The sequence below is a fragment of the Chelonia mydas genome, chromosome 9, assembly GCF_015237465.2.
Source record: "Chelonia mydas isolate rCheMyd1 chromosome 9, rCheMyd1.pri.v2, whole genome shotgun sequence".
NCBI lineage: Eukaryota > Metazoa > Chordata > Testudines > Cheloniidae > Chelonia > Chelonia mydas.
Genome location: NC_057855.1, coordinates 6,969,281 through 6,987,245, shown reverse-complemented (window position 1 = coordinate 6,987,245; position 17,965 = coordinate 6,969,281). Strand labels below are relative to the sequence as shown.

The 17,965-nt window shown below is 45.7% G+C and overlaps 1 protein-coding gene across 11 annotated transcripts in view; it reads right to left on the bottom strand.

Moving 5' to 3' along the window:
* Positions 1-17,965, bottom strand: part of DIS3L2 (DIS3 like 3'-5' exoribonuclease 2) — a 273,032-nt gene that overhangs the window by 98,692 nt on the left and 156,375 nt on the right. For all 11 annotated transcript variants that reach the window (XM_037908114.2, XM_043521858.1, XM_043521860.1 and 8 more), the window contains one exon: positions 2,416-2,523. In XM_037908114.2, the coding sequence (XP_037764042.1) occupies positions 2,416-2,523 (108 nt within the window). The remainder of the gene's footprint in view (positions 1-2,415; positions 2,524-17,965) is intronic.

Sequence of the window (17,965 nt, the reverse complement as noted above, 5' to 3'; positions counted from 1 at the left end):
TGTGTTTCAAGCACCACAGAAAAGGAAATTGGATAGAACCTTACATGCTAGTTTATGTGCGCTGCACAGCAGTGGAATTCAGAATGGGGGCTGCATTCTGCCCACACTGACACAGCGCAGCTCAGTTCTTGAAACGCATTGCATCAAGGTGACAATAATGGAGCAGTTAATACACAGATCCTTGAAAAGAAACTTCGCAGATGGCACGTCAGAACTTCCTACTGATGTTCACAGGGCTGCACAAGTTGTCGGCCAGACGGCATGGCCTGTTACGCTCGTGTGTAGTACTAAAACAGCTGATTATAATGCAATGAGTGATTTCAAAAGCCCCACAAGATGGCACCGGTCTTCGGAAAGGGTTAAAGGACTGCCATTGTTTTACTTATTAAAAAATCAGACACTCCCATGTAGGGAATCTGTAGGCATTCTGCTGGAGGTTTGTTTGTATTGCAAGGGATTACTGACAAGCCCTTACCCTATAGTGATTCTATCAGGCAGTGCTTTATAAACTCAGCATCAAAATACTGTTTTGTAGACTGTGTAACAAGGTGCTCATAAGGCCCCTGTGTTCCTAGCCGCTCTCCATGTTACGTCATCATTCCTTAAAGCTCTGCATGCCACTGCCAGAGAAATCAAAGTTCAAAGGCCACGTTCAGCAAGCAGAACAGCCTGTTGACAGACTTCACCTCTTACTAACCCTGAAAGGAGAAAATGATCCCATTTCTCCTGCCTACACAAGCACCACAGTGTAGTAGCAAGAGGTGCTTTGCCCTGACTCTCAGGGATAAGCTCTTGGAGAAAAGCCAAGCTGGAAAAAGGGTTGTGGTTGCCGTCTCCTCTTAGAAGGAGTAAGGTTCATTAACTTCCTTCAGTTCCTATTCAAACCCAGTGACCCAAACTTCCATTCAGACTTGAAAGGCTTCCCAGGAGAAATCTGTTTGTTGAGTTGGCTGTAGGCAATCAGCCTTCCAAAAGGAAAGCGTAGACTCTGATGTCAGAGACCTTTCCCTGCTGGAATGCAGCCTGACTTCAGAGATTAGCATCCCTGAGCAGACATGAGGAAAGACACTGTGACTCCTCCAAAAACTTTCACTGGCTGAAATGTGGTGGATCTAAGTGTTGTTCTAAAACCAAGCATCAATATCTAAGAGGTAAGTGTTAGCAGCTCCTCTTCATTGCTCAAAGAGCACTCGTGGTAAATAAAGGGCCAAATGAGTACCTGGTATTAGAGGGTGCCTTGAGCAATTAGAATTCAGGATACAGAAAGCTGAAGACTTCCCAAACAACAGTCTAAACCCTTCATAATGCTAGAGATGGGCCTAGAATGCAGATGGGCCTAGAGATGGGCCAGATGCAGAGCTGCCGCTGAACTCTGCAGTGCAGCCCCATTGCTCACACATACAATGAGATTCTGAGCCCTCTGGAGCAATGTGGACATTTACAATGAAGCCAAACTAATTTTCATCGGAAAGGTCACCTGAGGATCACATCACCCCAGAAAACAGTTACTCCAGCAACCTTGGCAAGGACACAACGCATAAAACCTACACACTTATGGGAGAGCAGCAGGCTTGAAATAGAAAAGAATCCTTCCTGTTTTCCAAAGCCTTTTAGGGAGGGGACATGCAGTCACCATTCTGAGAGGGCTCTGCCACCATAAAAGCAACCAAGGAGCAGACTGTTATGCAGCCCTGAGGGATGGGAGTTGAAAGGAGAGAAAGAAGACCCACGAAGAGCTGACTGCTCCCCACACCACCTCAGGTCGAACATGAAGACAAGTGGAATATCACTTGATGCCCTCAATGCCAACATGTTGCACCTGCATGCCTGAAATCAGGAGAAATAAAGGTGATGTTCATTTACGCACTGCACAGCCCCAAAGAGTACAACCAGGTCTTTTTAATATATGCCCATTAATATACTTTCTAGTTCTGTAAGCAATAATCCAAACTCATGATTAAGGGCATAAGCTGCCCACCACAGGGGTCAGGAAGGAATATTTTCCTCAGTCACAGCACTGCATAACTGGCTAAATGTCAGGGGGGGCTGAGGCGCCGAATCAATATCTGGAGCTTCAGAAAAATGTAACTATTTCTGGAGACAAGATCCTAAACAGACAAGTGGCCTACTATGGTGCTGTAGAAATCCTCTGTTCCTAACATTCATTCTATCTCCCAGTCACCATCAATAACATTGTTTCCATCCCTCTTATCACGAGGATGTGCCAGTCACTTGTTCCACAAAATCCTATCCACAGGACACAGTGTTCACAGACTGGGGAGACTCTTGAAGCCTTTATTTTGAGCAGATATGTTACTGGATTACCCATTTTAGTCCCCTGACTATCTGTTTACATCAGTGGGGCCCAGTGCTGATGATGACCTTGCCCATGAAGAATGAAGGAGACAGGGTTACCTTGCCTTCTGGAGTCATTTTCCACATTACAGAAAACGTCAGTCTGTCTTTCATAGGATTGAGACTGCACAACTCCTCACAAAGCAGCCTGGGAAGCATAGGGATCACCTGAAAAACAAGACCGCATGGGTGAGGACATTCATTTCTTGTGGTCCTGACTCTCCCGCAAGGCACAGGTCCCCAACAAAAAGCAAGGAAAAGATCTAAACAGAGTCACTTAAATGGAGCATCTCTTCAGCTCTCAAAGTTACAATCTCTATGCCTTCTGTAGCCTTTTTTGTTGCCACTTTAACACTGGGCGGGATGGGGGAAAGCAAAAGCATAGCATAACTGGGAAAGGCAGGAGTTTTCCAGTGGTCAGAGGCATAGGAGTCTTGATTCTGTTCCCTGCTCTGTCACATGCAGACGGACATTAGGTAACTAATTTAACTTGCCCTAATTTACCCTCTGCAAAATAGGTATAATACTTCCCTATGTCACAGAGATGACACAAGGCTTTACTGAAGTTTGTACAGCACTTCGGTAGCCTGGGTCAAAAGGCAGTGGAGATATTGGCTAGATAACCAAACAAAAGCACTTGTTTTATGACTAGCCTACATGCAGTAAGGGGACTGAGAAGCCAAGACAGGGAACAATGATTATTTTTATTGTACTCACTTCCAGTTCAACACAATACCAGTGTGTATCAGAACCAGACAGAAGTCATTAGTTGGGATTTCATCTGTGAAACAGTAGCCCATGTCCAATCAATATTTGTGAAGCTGATCCCTGCAGCCTATCAAATAAATTATTCCTAAATGGATTATAGCCGAGAATAAAGGTTTGGGGCCCACCCAGTTCTCCTGCTGGGGTAAATCAACGTAACTCCAGCGATTTCAGTGGTGTTACGCTGATTTATGCCAGTGAGGAGTTGTCTCTCTGGTTATTTTCTGGGTGACACCTGTGGAAAAGATCATACTTAGCAGCCATTTAGTGAGTCAAACCTTATGATTTGAAGTTTCATTTTCTTATTTCCTCTCTCATTATTGACCCTTTGGAAAACAGTAAATACACTTGTCATAAATATAAAGGGAAGGGTAACTACCTCACTGTATACAGGGCTATAAAACCCCTCCTGGCCAGAAGCAACATCCTGTTACCTGTAAAGGGTTAAGAAGCTCAGCTAACATGGCTAGCACCTGACCCAAAGGACCAATAAAGGGACAAGATACTTTCAAATGGGGGGGGGGGGGGGGGGGGGAGGTTGTTTTGTTTGTTTGTGCTCTTTGTTTACGGGGTTGTTTTGTTTTGTTTGTGCTCTTTGTTTACGGGGTTGTTCTCTCTTGGGACTGAGAGAGGCCAGACAGAAATCCATCTTCTCCAACCCATCCTAATCCAAGTCTCCAATATTGCAACCAGCATAGGTAAGCCAAGCAAGGTGGATTAGTTTATCTTTTGTTTTATGTGAATTTTCCCTGTGTTAAGAGGGAGGTTTATTCCTGTTTTCTGTAACTTTAAGGTTTTGCCCAGAGGGGGATCCTCTGTATTTTGAATCTGAATACCCTGTTAAGTATTTTCCATCCTGATTTTACAGAGATGATTTTTACCTTTCTTTTTTTTTTTTTTTTTTTAAATAAAATCCTTCTTTTAAGAACCTGACTGATTTTTCGTTTGTTCCAAGATCCAGGGGTTTGGGTCTTTGATGATTTTGTAACCAATTGGTTAGGATGTTATTCTGAAGCCTCCCCAGAAAAAGGGGTGTATAGGGCTTGGGGGGATATTTTGGGGAAAGATGTCTCCAAGTGGGCTCTTTCCCTGTTCTTTGTTTAAAACGCTTGGTGGTGGCAGCATACTGTTCAAGGACAAGGCAAAGTTTGTACCTTGGGGAAGTTTTTAACCTCAGCTGGTAAGAATAAGCTTAGGGGGTCTTTCATGCAGGTCCCCACATCTGTACCCTAGAGTTCAGAGTGGGGAAGGAACCCTGACATTGTGGCAGAGCGGTGGGATCATTTTGAACCAAAAGCACAGACCTGAAGAGGATTTTTTTTTAAGCTGAGAGATGCGAGAGGGTTTTCTGTCTGTTTGCCTGGAGAGAAAGGTGTTAGTTTTTTTACAAAGGAATTTTTCTTTTTTGAGCTGGAGTTTTCTCTACCTAAAGGGAGGGTAGATAACCTCCTGCAGGGAAATTCACAAGTGTGTCCCCCCCCAAAACTCTCGGGTATAGCTAGAGTTAAGCACAAGAAAGCAGGCAAATGACTACCAGTGAAGCAGCTAATAAACTAGAGCTGGCCAGATTCGAAGCTGAAGAGAAACAAAAAGAGCATGATAGACAGATGGCCTTAAGGCGCTTGGAGATGGAGGCAGAAAAAGCCAGGGAGGAGGCAGAAAAAGCCAGGGAGGAGGCAGAGGAAGCTGCCCACAAGAGAGCTATGGAGAAGAAAGAAAAAGAGAGGAAGCATGCACTGGAGATGGAGAAGGCAAGGGCTCAGCAGAATATACCAACCAACCCTAGCAATCCTTCTCCAGGTACCGCTTCCCACCCCAGAAAGTTCCCCACCTACAAGGCAGGCGATGATACCAAGGCCTTCTTAGAAAACTTCGAAAGGGCCTGCCTTGGGTACAGCATCTCTACAAACCAGTACATGGTAGAGCTGAGGCCGCAGCTCAGTGGACCCTTAGCAGAGGTGGTGGCTGTAATGCCTCAGGAACACACGAACAGTTATGAACTTTTTAAAACCCAGGCAAGAGTCAGAATGGGGCTAACACCCGAGCATTCCCGTCGGCCCTAAGGTGGAAACCAGATGTGTCATTTACCTGACACGCCTACCACATTGTGAAACATTGGGATGCCTGGATATCGGGAGCAAATGTTAAATCTCCAGAAGAGTTGCCCTTCCTAATGCAAATGGAGAAGTTCTTAGAGGGTGTTCCTGAGGAAATAGAAAGGTACATCCTAGATGGGAAGCCCAAAACTGTAATCGCGGCGGGGGAGACTGGAGCCAAACGGGTGGAGGTGGCAGAAATAAAAAAACTAGTAGCACTTGGGGCGAATATCAGAAGGGGCAATCTGAAATAAAACCCTATCACCGGGGGCAACCCAAGGCCCCACCTACATCCCAAGGAAAACCCCAGGCACCTTATCGCCCCATCACACCATTCTCCAGCAACCCACCTCGCCCCAGTGACCAGTCAACTGGGCGATGTTTTAAATGTAATGAGCTGGGGCATGTGGAGGTCAACTGCCCCAAGAACCCCAACAGATTACCGTTCATTGCACCGGGGTCACACCAAAGGTCCTCAGGCCCAGATGCCTCCCAGATACCCTTAGGACGAAGGGAAACTGTGAGTGTGAGCGGGAAGAAGGTTACAGCATGGAGGGACACTGGAGCGCAGGTGTCAGCTATCCATCAATCCTTAGTGGACCCCAGCTTAATCAACCCAGAGGCCCAAGTGACGATTCAACCCTTCAAGTCCAACTCTTTCGATTTGCCTACAGCCAAGTTGCCTGTCCAGTAGAAGGGCTGGTCAGGAATGTGGACTTTTGCAGTCTAGGATGATTATCCCATTCCCATGCTGCTGGGGGAAGACTTGGCCAACGAGGTAAAGCTGGCCAAGAGGGTGGGAACAGTCACCCACAGCCAGACTAAGCAAGCTTCCACACCTATCCCTGTTCTTGAGCCTTCCACCAGGGCCCCGTCTGTGTTACCAGAGACCCAGATGGAGGTGGTGGCACCGGATCCCCTGCCAATGACTGCAACGGCCGTAGTGGATCCAGTCCCAGAGACCCAGCCAAAGCCAGTACCCGAACTGAAACTGGCGAAGCAACCAGCACCAGAACCATTGCCAGCACTGAGTCCAGCGCTTGCAACTCCGTCTACAGCTCCAACACCAGAGGGCACCACCGAGCCTGCACTGGCAGCAGCAGCAGACGACCCTACACAAGAGGTTCAGCCAGAGCCTGAAAAACCTGGTGGCTGAACTTTGTGACTTTATCCTGACCCATAACTATTTCACATTTGGGGACAATGTATACCTTCAAATCAGCGGCACTGCTATGGGTACCCGCATGGCCCCACAGTATGCCAACATTTTTATGGCAGACTTAGAACAACGCTTCCTCAGCTCTCGTCCCCTAACGCCCCTACTCTGCTTGTGCTACACTGATGACATCTTCATCATCTGGACCCATGGAAAAGAAGCCCTTGAGGAATTCCACCATGATTTCAACAATTTCCATCCCATCATCAACCTCAGCCTGGACCAGTCCACACAAGAGATCCACTTCCTGGACACTATGGTGCTAATAAGCGATGGTCACATAAACACCACGTTATACTGGAAACCTACTGACCGCTATGCCTACCTACATGCCTCCAGCTTTCATCCAGACCACACCACACGATACATTGTCTACAGCCAAGCTCTACGATACAACCCCTCAGACAGAGACAAACACCTACAAGATATCTATCAAGCATTCTTACAACTAAAATACCCACCTGCTGAAGTGAAGAAACAAACTGACAGAGCCAGAAGAGTACCCAGAAGTCAGCTACTACAGGACAGGCCCAACAAAGAAAATAACAGAACGCCACTAGCCGTCACCTTCAGCCCCCAACTAAAACCTCTCCAACGCATCATCAAGGATCTACAACCTATCCTGAAGGACGACCCATCATGCTCACAGATCTTGGGAGACAGGCCAGTCCTTGCTTACAGACAGCCCCGCAACCTGAAGCAAATACTCTCCAGCAACCACACACCACAACCACTAACCCAGGAACCTATCCTTGCAACAAAGCCCGTTGCCAACTGTGTCCACATATCTATTCAGGGGACACCATCATAGGGCCTAATCACATCAACCACACTATCAGAGGCTCGTTCACCTGTGCATCTACCAATGTGATATATGCCATCATGTGCCAGCAATACCCCTCTGCCATGTACATTGGTCAGACTGGACAGTCTCTACGTAAAAGAATAAATGGACATAAATCAGACGTCAAGAACTATAACATTCAAAAACCAGTCGGAGAACACTTCAATCTCTTTGGTCACTCGATTACAGACCTAAAAGTTGCAATTCTTCAACAAAAAAACTTCAAAAACAGACTCCAACGAGAAACTGCTGAATTGGAATTAATTCGCAAACTGGATACAATTAATTTAGGCTTGAATAAAGACTGGGAGTGGATGGGTCATTACACAAAGTAAAACTATTTCCCCATGTTTATTCCCCACCCCCCACTGTTCCTAAGACATTCTTGTCAACTGCTGGAAATGGCATTGATTATCACTACAAAAGGTTTTTTCCCCTCCACTTTCCTGTTGGTAATAGCTCACCTTCAGTGATCACTCTCGTTACAGTGTGTATGGTAACACCCATTGTTTCATGTTCTCTGTGTATATAAATCTCCCCACTGTATTTTCCACTGAATGCATCCGATGAAGTGAGCTGTAGCTCACGAAAGCTTATGCTCAAATAAATTTGTTAGTCTCTAAGGTGAAACAAGTCCTCCTTTTCTTCTTGCAAATACCCCATAGTGCACCAGCGGAGAGTGGTTTTCCATCAACGGAAACAGCCCCATCACCTGCATCGCTTCCAGAGAGATTAAGCCCAGGTTCACAATCCAGTGAGGAACTGATGTCTCCAGCATCAAAGGAACAGTTCCAGGCCGAACAGGAAGCAGATGAAAGCCTCCAGAGAGCTTGGACGGAGGCACACAGCAACCCACCGCCTCTCAACTCTTCTAATCGATCCCGGTTTGTTGTAGAAAGAGGACTTTTATATAAGGAAACTCTTTCTGGTGGGCACCAGGAAAACTGGCATCCTCAGAGACAGTTGGTAGTTCCAACTAAGTACCGGGAAAAGCTCTTGAGCTTAGCCCATGATCATCCTAGTGGCCATGCTGGGGTGAACAGTACCAAAGACCGTTTGGGGAAGTCATTCCACTGGGAGGGAATGGGCAAGGATGTTTCTGCCTATGTCCGATCTTGTGAGGCATGCCAAACAATGGGAAAACCCCAAGACCAGGTCAAAGCCCCTTTCCAGCCACTCCCCAACATTGAGGTTCCATTTCAACAAGTAGCTGTGGATATTCTTGGTCCTTTTCCAAAAAAGACACCCAGAGGAAAGCAGTACAAACTGACTTTCATGGATTTTGCCACCCAACGGCCGGAGGCAGTAGCTCTAAGCAACACCAGGGCTAAAAGTGTGTGCCAGGCACTAACAGACGTTTTTGCCAGGGTAGGTTGGCCCTCCGACATCCTCACAGATGTAGGAACTAATTTCCTGGCAGGAACTATGGAAAGCCTTTGGGAAGCTCATGGGGTAAATCGTGGTTGGTTGCCACCCCTTACCACCATCAAACCAATGGCATGGTGGAGAAGTTTAATGGAACTTTGGGGGCCATGATACGTAAATTTGTAAATGAGCACTCTAATGATTGGGATCTAGTGTTGCAGCAGTTGCTCTTTGCCTATAGAGCTGTACCATGTCCCAGTTTAGGTTTTTCACCATTTGAACTTGTATATGGCCGCAAGGTTAAGGGGCCATTACAGTTGGTGAAGCAGCAATGGGAGGGGTTTACACCTTCTCCAGGAACTAACATTCTGGACTTTGTAACCAACTTACAAAACACCCTACGAACCTCTTTAGCCCTTGCTAAAGAAAACCTAAAAGATGTTCAAAAAGAGCAAAAAGCCTGGTATGATAAACATGCCAGAGAGCGGGCCTTCAAAGTAGGGGACGAGGTCATGGTCTTAAAGGTGCTCCAGGCCCATAAAATGGAAGTGTCATGGGAAGGGCCATTCACGGTCCAAGAGCACCTGGGAGCTGTTAATTATCTCATAGCATTCCCTACCTCAGACCGAAAGCCTAAGGCCTGGGCTACACTGGGGGCAGGTTCGAACTAAGATATGCAACTTCCGCTACGCTATTCGCGTAGCTGAAGTCCAAGTATCTTAGTTCGAGTTACCTGGCCGTCCTCACAGCGGCGAGTCGACTGCGGCAGCTCCCCTGTTGACTCCGCTCACTCTTCCTGCCGAGGTGGAGTACAGGCGTTGATTCGGGGATCGATTTATCGCGTCTAGACGAGATGCAATAAATCAATCCCCATTAGATCAATCACTACCTGCCGAGCCGGTGGGTAGTGATGACGTACCCTAAGGTGTACCTTATTAATTCTCTAAAGCCCTTTTATTGCAGAGAATTAAAGGTTTGTCAGTTTACAGCCCAGGCAGGAGATGACGCTGAGTGGCCTGAAGGTGTCTACTACGAAAGGAAAAGTGATGGTGGCGTGGAAGAGGTGAACCTCTCCATGACCCTTGGGCGTAATGCAGTGACAGCAGATCAAGGAGCTGTGCACTAGCTACGTGCCGACATTCTCAGCCACCCCAGGACTGACTAAAAGGGCATACCACGCCATTGACACAGGTAATGCTCACCCAATTAGAGACCAATCTTACCGGGTGTTTCCTCAAGTGAAAACTGCTATAGAACGGGAGATCCAGGATATGCTAAGATGGGTGTAATCCGCCCCTCCCACAGTGCATGGCCATCTCCAGTGGTTCTAGTTCCCAAACCAGATGGGGAGATACGTTTTTGCGTGGACTACCGTAAGTTAAATGCTGTAACTCACCCAGACAACTATCCAATGCCACGCACAGATGAACTATTGGAGAAACTGGGATGAGCCCAGTTCATCTCTACCTTGGACTTAACAAAAGGGTACTGGCAGGTACCGCTAGATGAATCCGCCAAGGAAAGGTCAGCCTTCACCACACATGTCAGGCTGTATGAATTTAATGTGCTCCCTTTCGGGCTGCGGAATGTACCCGCCACCTTCCAAAAACTTGTAGATGGTCTCCTAGAGGGATTGGGAGAATATGCAGTCGCCTACCTTGACGATGTGGCCATATTTTCGGATTCCTGGGCAGAACACCTGGAACATCTACAAAAAGTCTTCGAGTGCATAAGGGAGGCAGGACTAACTGTTAAGGCTAAGAAGTGTCAAATAGGCCTAAACAGAGTGACTTACCTTGGACACCAGGTGGGTCAAGGAACTATTAACCCCCTGTGACATTACTGACATAAGCTGGGACCGTATAGATCATTGTTGCAACCAAAGTCCTGTAGTGGCATCAAATCTTGTATAAAGGGGGTCAAATGAGGTGTCTAAGACAAGGTTATGGTTTGCTGGTTATGATTACGCTGTCTATATGTGTACCATTTTTATAGTTAAAGTTATGAATATTGGCTCTATACTGTCTGTATTTCAAACCTGTGCTATGCTTCTGGGGAACACTCCAGTCAAGTTAGTGTCAGCTCTGCCTAGCCGGCTTGATGGCCCATTAAGGACCATCAGCTATACAACTGACCCATTGAGAGAAGGCAGACTCGCCTTACGACTCAGCAAGGTGTGCAGGGACCTGCCTATGGACAGAACTCTGAGGTTTTTCCAGCCCATGTGCTGGGTAGCTTGTCTTTGGCACAAAGAAAGAAAGACTACATGGCAAGAGACTATAAAAAGCTCCTGCAGCTCCTCCATCTTGTCTTCAATCCTGCTTCATACCTCTGGAGGGACTTTGCTACACACTGAAGCTTTGAAGGAAGGACTGAATGACCCATCCCAGCTGTGGATGTTCTCCAGAGACTTGATTTGAACCTGCAGTTTATTCTATCACTGCTGCAAGCCTGAACCAAGAACTTGGCCATTACTGTATGTCATTGATTCCATTTAACCAATTCTAGCTCTCATCTCTAGCTTTTTCCTTTTATGAATAAACCTTTAGATTTTAGATTCTAAAGGATTGGCAACAGCGTGATTTGTGGGTAAGATCTGATTTGTATATTGACCTAGGTCTGGGGCTTGATCCTTTGGGATCGAGAGAACCTTTTTTCTTTTACTGGGGTATTGGTTTTCATAACCATTTGTCCCCATAATGAGTGGCACTGGTGGAGATACTGGGAAACTGGAGTGTCTAAGGGAATTGCTTGTGTGACTTGTGGTTAGCCAGCGGGGTGAGACCAAAGTCTGCTCTGTTTGGCTGGTTTGGTGTGCCTTAGAGGTGGAAAAACCCCAGCCTTGGGCTGTAACTGCCCTGCTCTAAGCAATGTGTCCTGAATTGGCACTCTCCGTTGGGTCCCGCCAGAACCAGCATCGTTACACCCCCTACAGGCCAAAGTGGAAGCTATCCAAAAGTGGCCTGTCCCAAAGTCAAAGAAACAGGTCCAATCCTTCTTAGGCTTGGCCAGATATTACAGGCAATTTGTACCGCAATACAGCCAAATCGCCACCCCACTGACAGACCGAACCAAAAAGAAACAGCCAAATGCCGTTCAGTGGACTGAAGAGTGTCAGAAGGCCTTTAACTAGCTTAAAGGGACACTCATGTCTGACCCTGTGCTAAGGGCCCCAGACTTTGACAAACCGTTCCTAGTAACCACAGATGCGTCCGAGTGTGGTGTGGGAGGAGTCTTAATGCAGGAAGGACCGAATCAAGACTTCCATCCCATCGTGTTTCTCAGCAAGAAGCTGTCTGAGAGGGAAAGCCACTGGTCAATCAGCGAAAAGGAATGTTATGCCATTGTCTACGCTCTGGAAAAGCTACGCTCATACATTTGGGGACGGCGTTCCCACCTGCAAACGGACCATGCTGCGCTACAGTGGCTTCATACCGCCAAGGGAAATAACAAACTTTTTCGGTGGAGTTTAGCTCTCCAAGATTTTGATTTCGACATACAACACATCTCAGGAGCTTCTAACAAAGTGGCTGATGCACTCTCCCATGAAAGTTTCCCAGAATCAATTGGTCCAAATCGTCCTTAAGATGTGGGAAATATTGTTAGTCTTTATACAGTTAGTAGTACATTTAGAGATGCATGTGTCTTATTAACTGTTTTCTCCTAGAGGTCCAGGAAGAAATCACAGCCAGTGTTTCACCCTATCTGTGATTTGGGGGGCATGTCAAATATAAAGGGAAGGGTAACCACCTTTCTGTATACAGTGCTATAAAATCCCTCCCGGCCAGGGGCACCATCCTGTTACCTGTAAAAGGTTAAGAAGCTCAGCTAACCTGGCTGGCACCTGACCCAAAGGACCAATAAGGGGACCAAGATACTTTCAAATCCGGGGGGGAGGGGGGGGGCTGTTGTTTGTGCTCTTTGTTTATATGGTTGTTCTCTCTTGGGACTGAGAGAGGCCAGACAGAAATCCATCTTCTCCAACCCATCCTAATCCAAGTCTCCAATATTGCAACCAGTATAGGTAAGCCAGGCAAGGCGGATTAGTTTATCTTTTGTTTTATGTGAATTTTCCCTGTGTTAAGAGGGAGGTTTATTCCTGTTTTCTGTAACTTTAAGGTTTTGCCCAGACGGGGATCCTCTGTATTTTGAATCTGAATACCCTGTAAAGTATTTTCCATCCTGATTTTACAGAGATGATTTTTACCTTTCTTTTTTTTTTTTTTTTTTTTTTTTAAATAAAATCCTTCTTTTAAGAACCTGACTGATTTTTCGTTTGTTCCAAGATCCAGGGGTTTGGGTCTTTGATGATTTTGTAACCAATTGGTTAGGATGTTATTCTGAAGCCACCCCAGGAAAAGGGGTGTGTAGGGCTTGGGGGGATATTTTGGGGAAAGACGTCTCCAAGTGGGCTCTTTCCCTGTTCTTTGTTTAAAACGCTTGGTGGTGGCAGCATACGGTTCAAGGACAAGGCAAAGTTTGTACCTTGGGGAAGTTTTTAACCTAAGCTGGTAAGAATAAGCTTAGGGGGTCTTTCATGTGGGTCCCCACATCTGTACCCTAGAGTTCAGAGTGGGGAAGGAACCCTGACAACACTAATCAAAATGTGCATCTTCTTATTGTTTATGTAGGGTCGGTAATGAGCCAGGTACTTTACAGAGAAGGAGGAACTCAAATTTCCTGCTCAGAATTGTTCACAATATAAATATTTTAGATATTGAGTTTAAGTTTTATTTCTACTGTTCAATCCCACCACCATGGTAAACATAGAAATAGCACTATCTAAGTCACATTAAAACGCCCTGTTCCAAATCCTGACACGCATATGTTTTAGAGATAGCTCTGCTGTATCTGGAACTCTGATGAATAACTAGGCTCCCAAAAGGCAGACGAAATAAAAATTGGGGTCTCTATTTTTTTTCCAAAGTACATACATTTCATATTTACCTTTAGCTTTCAAAGAAAGTTCTTAGAATATTTAATCACATTTGTAGTTTGGCACTAGACCACTGCTCATAAACCCACCCTAATTGCACTGCGTATTAATGCCAAAAGATTAACTGTATGGTCTCTTGACAATTCAGGAGCCACTTTCAACATGAATCAGCAGCGTTCAACTGGAAGGTCAGAAGGGCATAGATTATGATAAGCTGTTTCCCGCAACACAAAGGCTGTCAACTGTGTTATTCCAGTTGTGAAAACCATGCTAACAATACTAGTAAGTTCATAATTTACAGATATACTACGTGAGGTCTGCCATGCTGCCTGGAAAGGCCAACAACACAAGGTTATAAATTTAGAATGAGTTCTGTCAACACACAGCAGAAAAGAGAACATAGGCATTATGTAGAGAAAGGTTATGGGATGTTGGAAATTCCCACTTTACTAAAATCTCATGTGATTGTTTTGAGTAAAATCCTTACTGACATGTACAGATCACACAAAACAAGTGGTAGCAGGTTCAGTAAAATTCCTAAATGCATGACCCAGAATAAAGAACACAGGTGCAAGTGCCTCTTCTCTGGAAAACTGTCATCTTGTGATAACTGAGACTACGGAGATCACATCCAAAATCCATAAGGACCCACACTCTGATAGCAATGATACTTGATTTGAATACTTTTGTGTACAACAGCTTTCCCCTTCCCTGATCTCTTACTGAAGCAACAATATTCTGATAGAGAAATACAGGATCCAGTATGCTTTGCATGAAACCTCTGGTTACCCTAGGCATAAAATATAGCTCATATGACATGAGGGGGTGCTCTTGTTTTAAAAAGTTCTCTTAAGTGCAGCTGAGCATGATTCATAACTGACTCAAGAGGCTATAATGGCATAGAAGGGGTTCTGATGATGTAAAACATAAAGCTTTAACTCAGATTATAATTATAGTACTAAACACTCATCTTCAAGCAATCAATTGTTACAAACCTACTATATCGAGTAGAGAAATATTACTCCCATTTCACAGATAGGGAAAAGGAGTTAGAGGCAAACTGATTTGAATGAAGCCAGAGAAATCATCGTGCAAGGGTTGTTCCAATTCACAGTCCTGTTTTAGGTACTTAAGTTAGTAGTTCCACTGAAGTCAATAGGACTTTTCATGGTTTGCACTCTTTTCATGTGCTTAGTTACACGCATGCTTAAGTGCTCTGCTGAATTAAGTCCTTAGTTCTGTGTTCAGGCCACACCTCCATAGTCCTGGTCAGTTGTCTGCATCTGTTTAATATCTGGATTCGCCGATATATTTTACAGACAGAATAAATTCACAGCTGTGAAATACAAAGTTTGGGTCATGCTTGCACATTTCATCTCATGGCCTGACCACTAACACGATACAGTCAAATACTGTATGACAAACTAAGCATCTGATTTCTTAAGACATGCGAGTGCAGTATTTATACATAAAGAGGCAACAGTTCCGTCAGGTTTTGAGAAGAAAGGAGTGATTAGGGGTTGTCCCGTGGCTCCTTCTTTCACCAGAAAAGGCTTTTGCAACAGGACTTGGGGTAGGAGGAGCGCTCTGCTTTTCAGAGGTACATATTTAAAGATCTGTGAAAGATTTGCAAAGTATCAGTGTTGCATAGCCGTGTCTCGAATAATCAACGGAGGCCTCATCTCGTCAAATGCCTTACCCTTAGAACGTGCAAGGTGACCATCTGCCAAGAGATAGCAATGTATGCCAGCCAGTACATGGATTACTATGGAATGTAGACATTCAGCTGGTTGAAATGTAAGGAAAGCATTCTACCATAAATGTGAACCGGCTTCCTAGGCAAATTACCTACGGGCTGGCTCCGATGGGGCCCACCTCCTCAGGCTCTGTTTTTACTGTAACTGGAGTGTGGCACATCACTGAAATAAAGCGACCACCACCTTCACAGGTACAGGGATTGACGGGTTCTCACATTCGATTACTCTGAGAAATACAGTTGCAGAGATCTAGTGGTAAAACTAGAAAAAACAGTCTTCCAAATGAGGAGTGGGGAGGGAGTTAACAACCCCCAGGAAAGTCTTTCTAATGTGTAATAGAACGCAACTGTGTAAAACAATGAAAAGCGCATTTACTTCAGTCAGAATTAGAGGTTGATGAATACAATACTCTCTACTGTGGGTTTGCATTTTAAATCAAATTATAGGCAGAGGGTTTACCTTTCCCTCTTTCCCCTCAGATAAATCTTCTTCCTGCCCATCTCCAAAGTACGGAGCTGAATTAGCGAGGGCCCAGCAAGCAAGCATCTTGAGGGAAAGTTGTTTCCTCTTGCCATGTTTTATCTGCTCCCCATGGTGCTTTCTGAGTCAGTTTCTGCATCCGATGAAGTGAGCTGTAGCTCACGAAAGCTTATGCTCAAATAAATTTGCTAGTCTCTAAGGTGCCACAAGTCCTCCTTTTCTTTTTGCGAATACAGACTAACACGGCTGCTACTCTGAAACCAGTTACAAATCTGTATGACAAGCTTTGTGTGCCCTACTGACACCACAGGGGATGGAGAGGAGAGCTGAGAGAGACCAGATGTGCGGAACTGGGGCCGGGGGGGGTCGTCTGTCTGATCAACTTATGAATTCTGGTTGTTAATGTGAAGTTGTATTCTGAAAAACTGCTGTATCATGAGTGTGTGTGCAGATCCACTATTGCTGAAATGTCCCGTAGCAGGTACACACCAGACAGATACAAAGGTAAATATTTAAGATGAATAACAATACCTTAATCACCCAAAGGTTCTGCTAAAACAGCAGCTCAAACCTTAGAAATCCAGTCTAGCTGACCCCTCTGAAGGGCCGGGGAAGGTGAGAGCAGTGGAAACTTACTCAAAAGGTAGAACAAAGGTGGCCAGGAAGAGTTTAAATAGCAAGCCACAAAGCAAGAGAGGACAGGAAGATGAAGCGTGAGATGGGAGTGAGCAAGGTCAGTGAAGCTCTGGGGAAGGGGCTTCATGAGGGAGAGACCACCCAGCATGTAACAGCCTGTGTGTGAGGCAGGGGGACACTGCCTGTCTGCCTTCCTGGATAGCAATGATCCCTAAGGATGAGACAGAAAGAGACCGGTGTGTGACTGTGTGTTAACTGCTTCACAACTGCTGCACACCCTTGAGAGAGTTAAACTGCAATCAGGAGCATCACACCTTTGGGGTGGAGTTCTGGGACAGAAACTGTTTAAATAACTGGGCAATCTGGGGGGGGCCAGCGCTGCTCCTGGGGGCTATTGGCAGGGGGGCTCAGGCATTCCATTTCTGAGGAGGGGGAGCTGACAGAGTCAGGGCCTAGGAAACATGCCGGAGAACCCAAGGGAGGAACCAGATCTGTGGTCTGCTGAGGCTCCAGAAGCTTGAAACACGCAGGGATCCAGAGCACAGAGATATGGATTCCCTTCACTGCAGTCCTAGCGGGTGGCCGGCAGAGAGCATTCACGAGGACCTGTCCCTGTGACACCAGACTAAGAGGAACGGGCACTGAAGATGGAAGTTTTCCTACATAGTGTGTTTCTGTGGCTATAAAACTTAACACGTCCTGACACACTGTGCAAGAGCTGGTCCCTCTGGCTGGCAGGTTCACATAGTACCATGTGACTCCTCACCCCTGCTTCTGAGAACACTGGGCTTTTTGGGTTTTGCCTCTTGGGTTAACAAACTGCCTCCAGAATCCAACGACTCATTTTCAGACCTAGTACTGATTCCTGGAGAGCTGGGGCAGCTGGAGGGGGCACATACACTGCACTGGAAAACTCCCCTTTGGCTTTAAAAGGCAGAAACATCTGCTGGAGCTGTGACTGGCTCACTCGCCAAGTTCAGCAGCAGGTGAGCCAGGGCAGCTCTATAATCAATGGGAATTGCCACAGAGGTTTTTCAGGGATCAGCGGGGGGGAAATCAATCAATCAACAAGATAAAGAGCAAAAAGAACAAACACAGTTTAAGCATAACCCCCTGGGATTTTCACAAAGTCACATGGACAATTTTATTCCCCTCAAACAATCTAATTCCTCTGTTGCCCTCCTTTGGCTGACTGCTCTCAATTGGTTTGGGTTGATTATGATCAGTCTGCTGACTTCCATGAGTGACCCCTTCATCCTTGGTCTATCTGCTGAGGTGGTATTACATTACCAGTCTGAGCTTCCATCGGCTGTTCTTGAACACAGATTTAACAATGGGGTGGGCTCACTTAGCCTATCACTCATACACTGAAAGACACTCAAAGGAAATAGGCAATTTGTTTACGAGCCAAGATTTCTGCTTCAGAGTTTTCTTTTTTGTATCAACACTTCCATGAATTCAGATTTCGATCAACTCTTTGTTACCCAGCTTGACATTATCAAAATATCAACACCC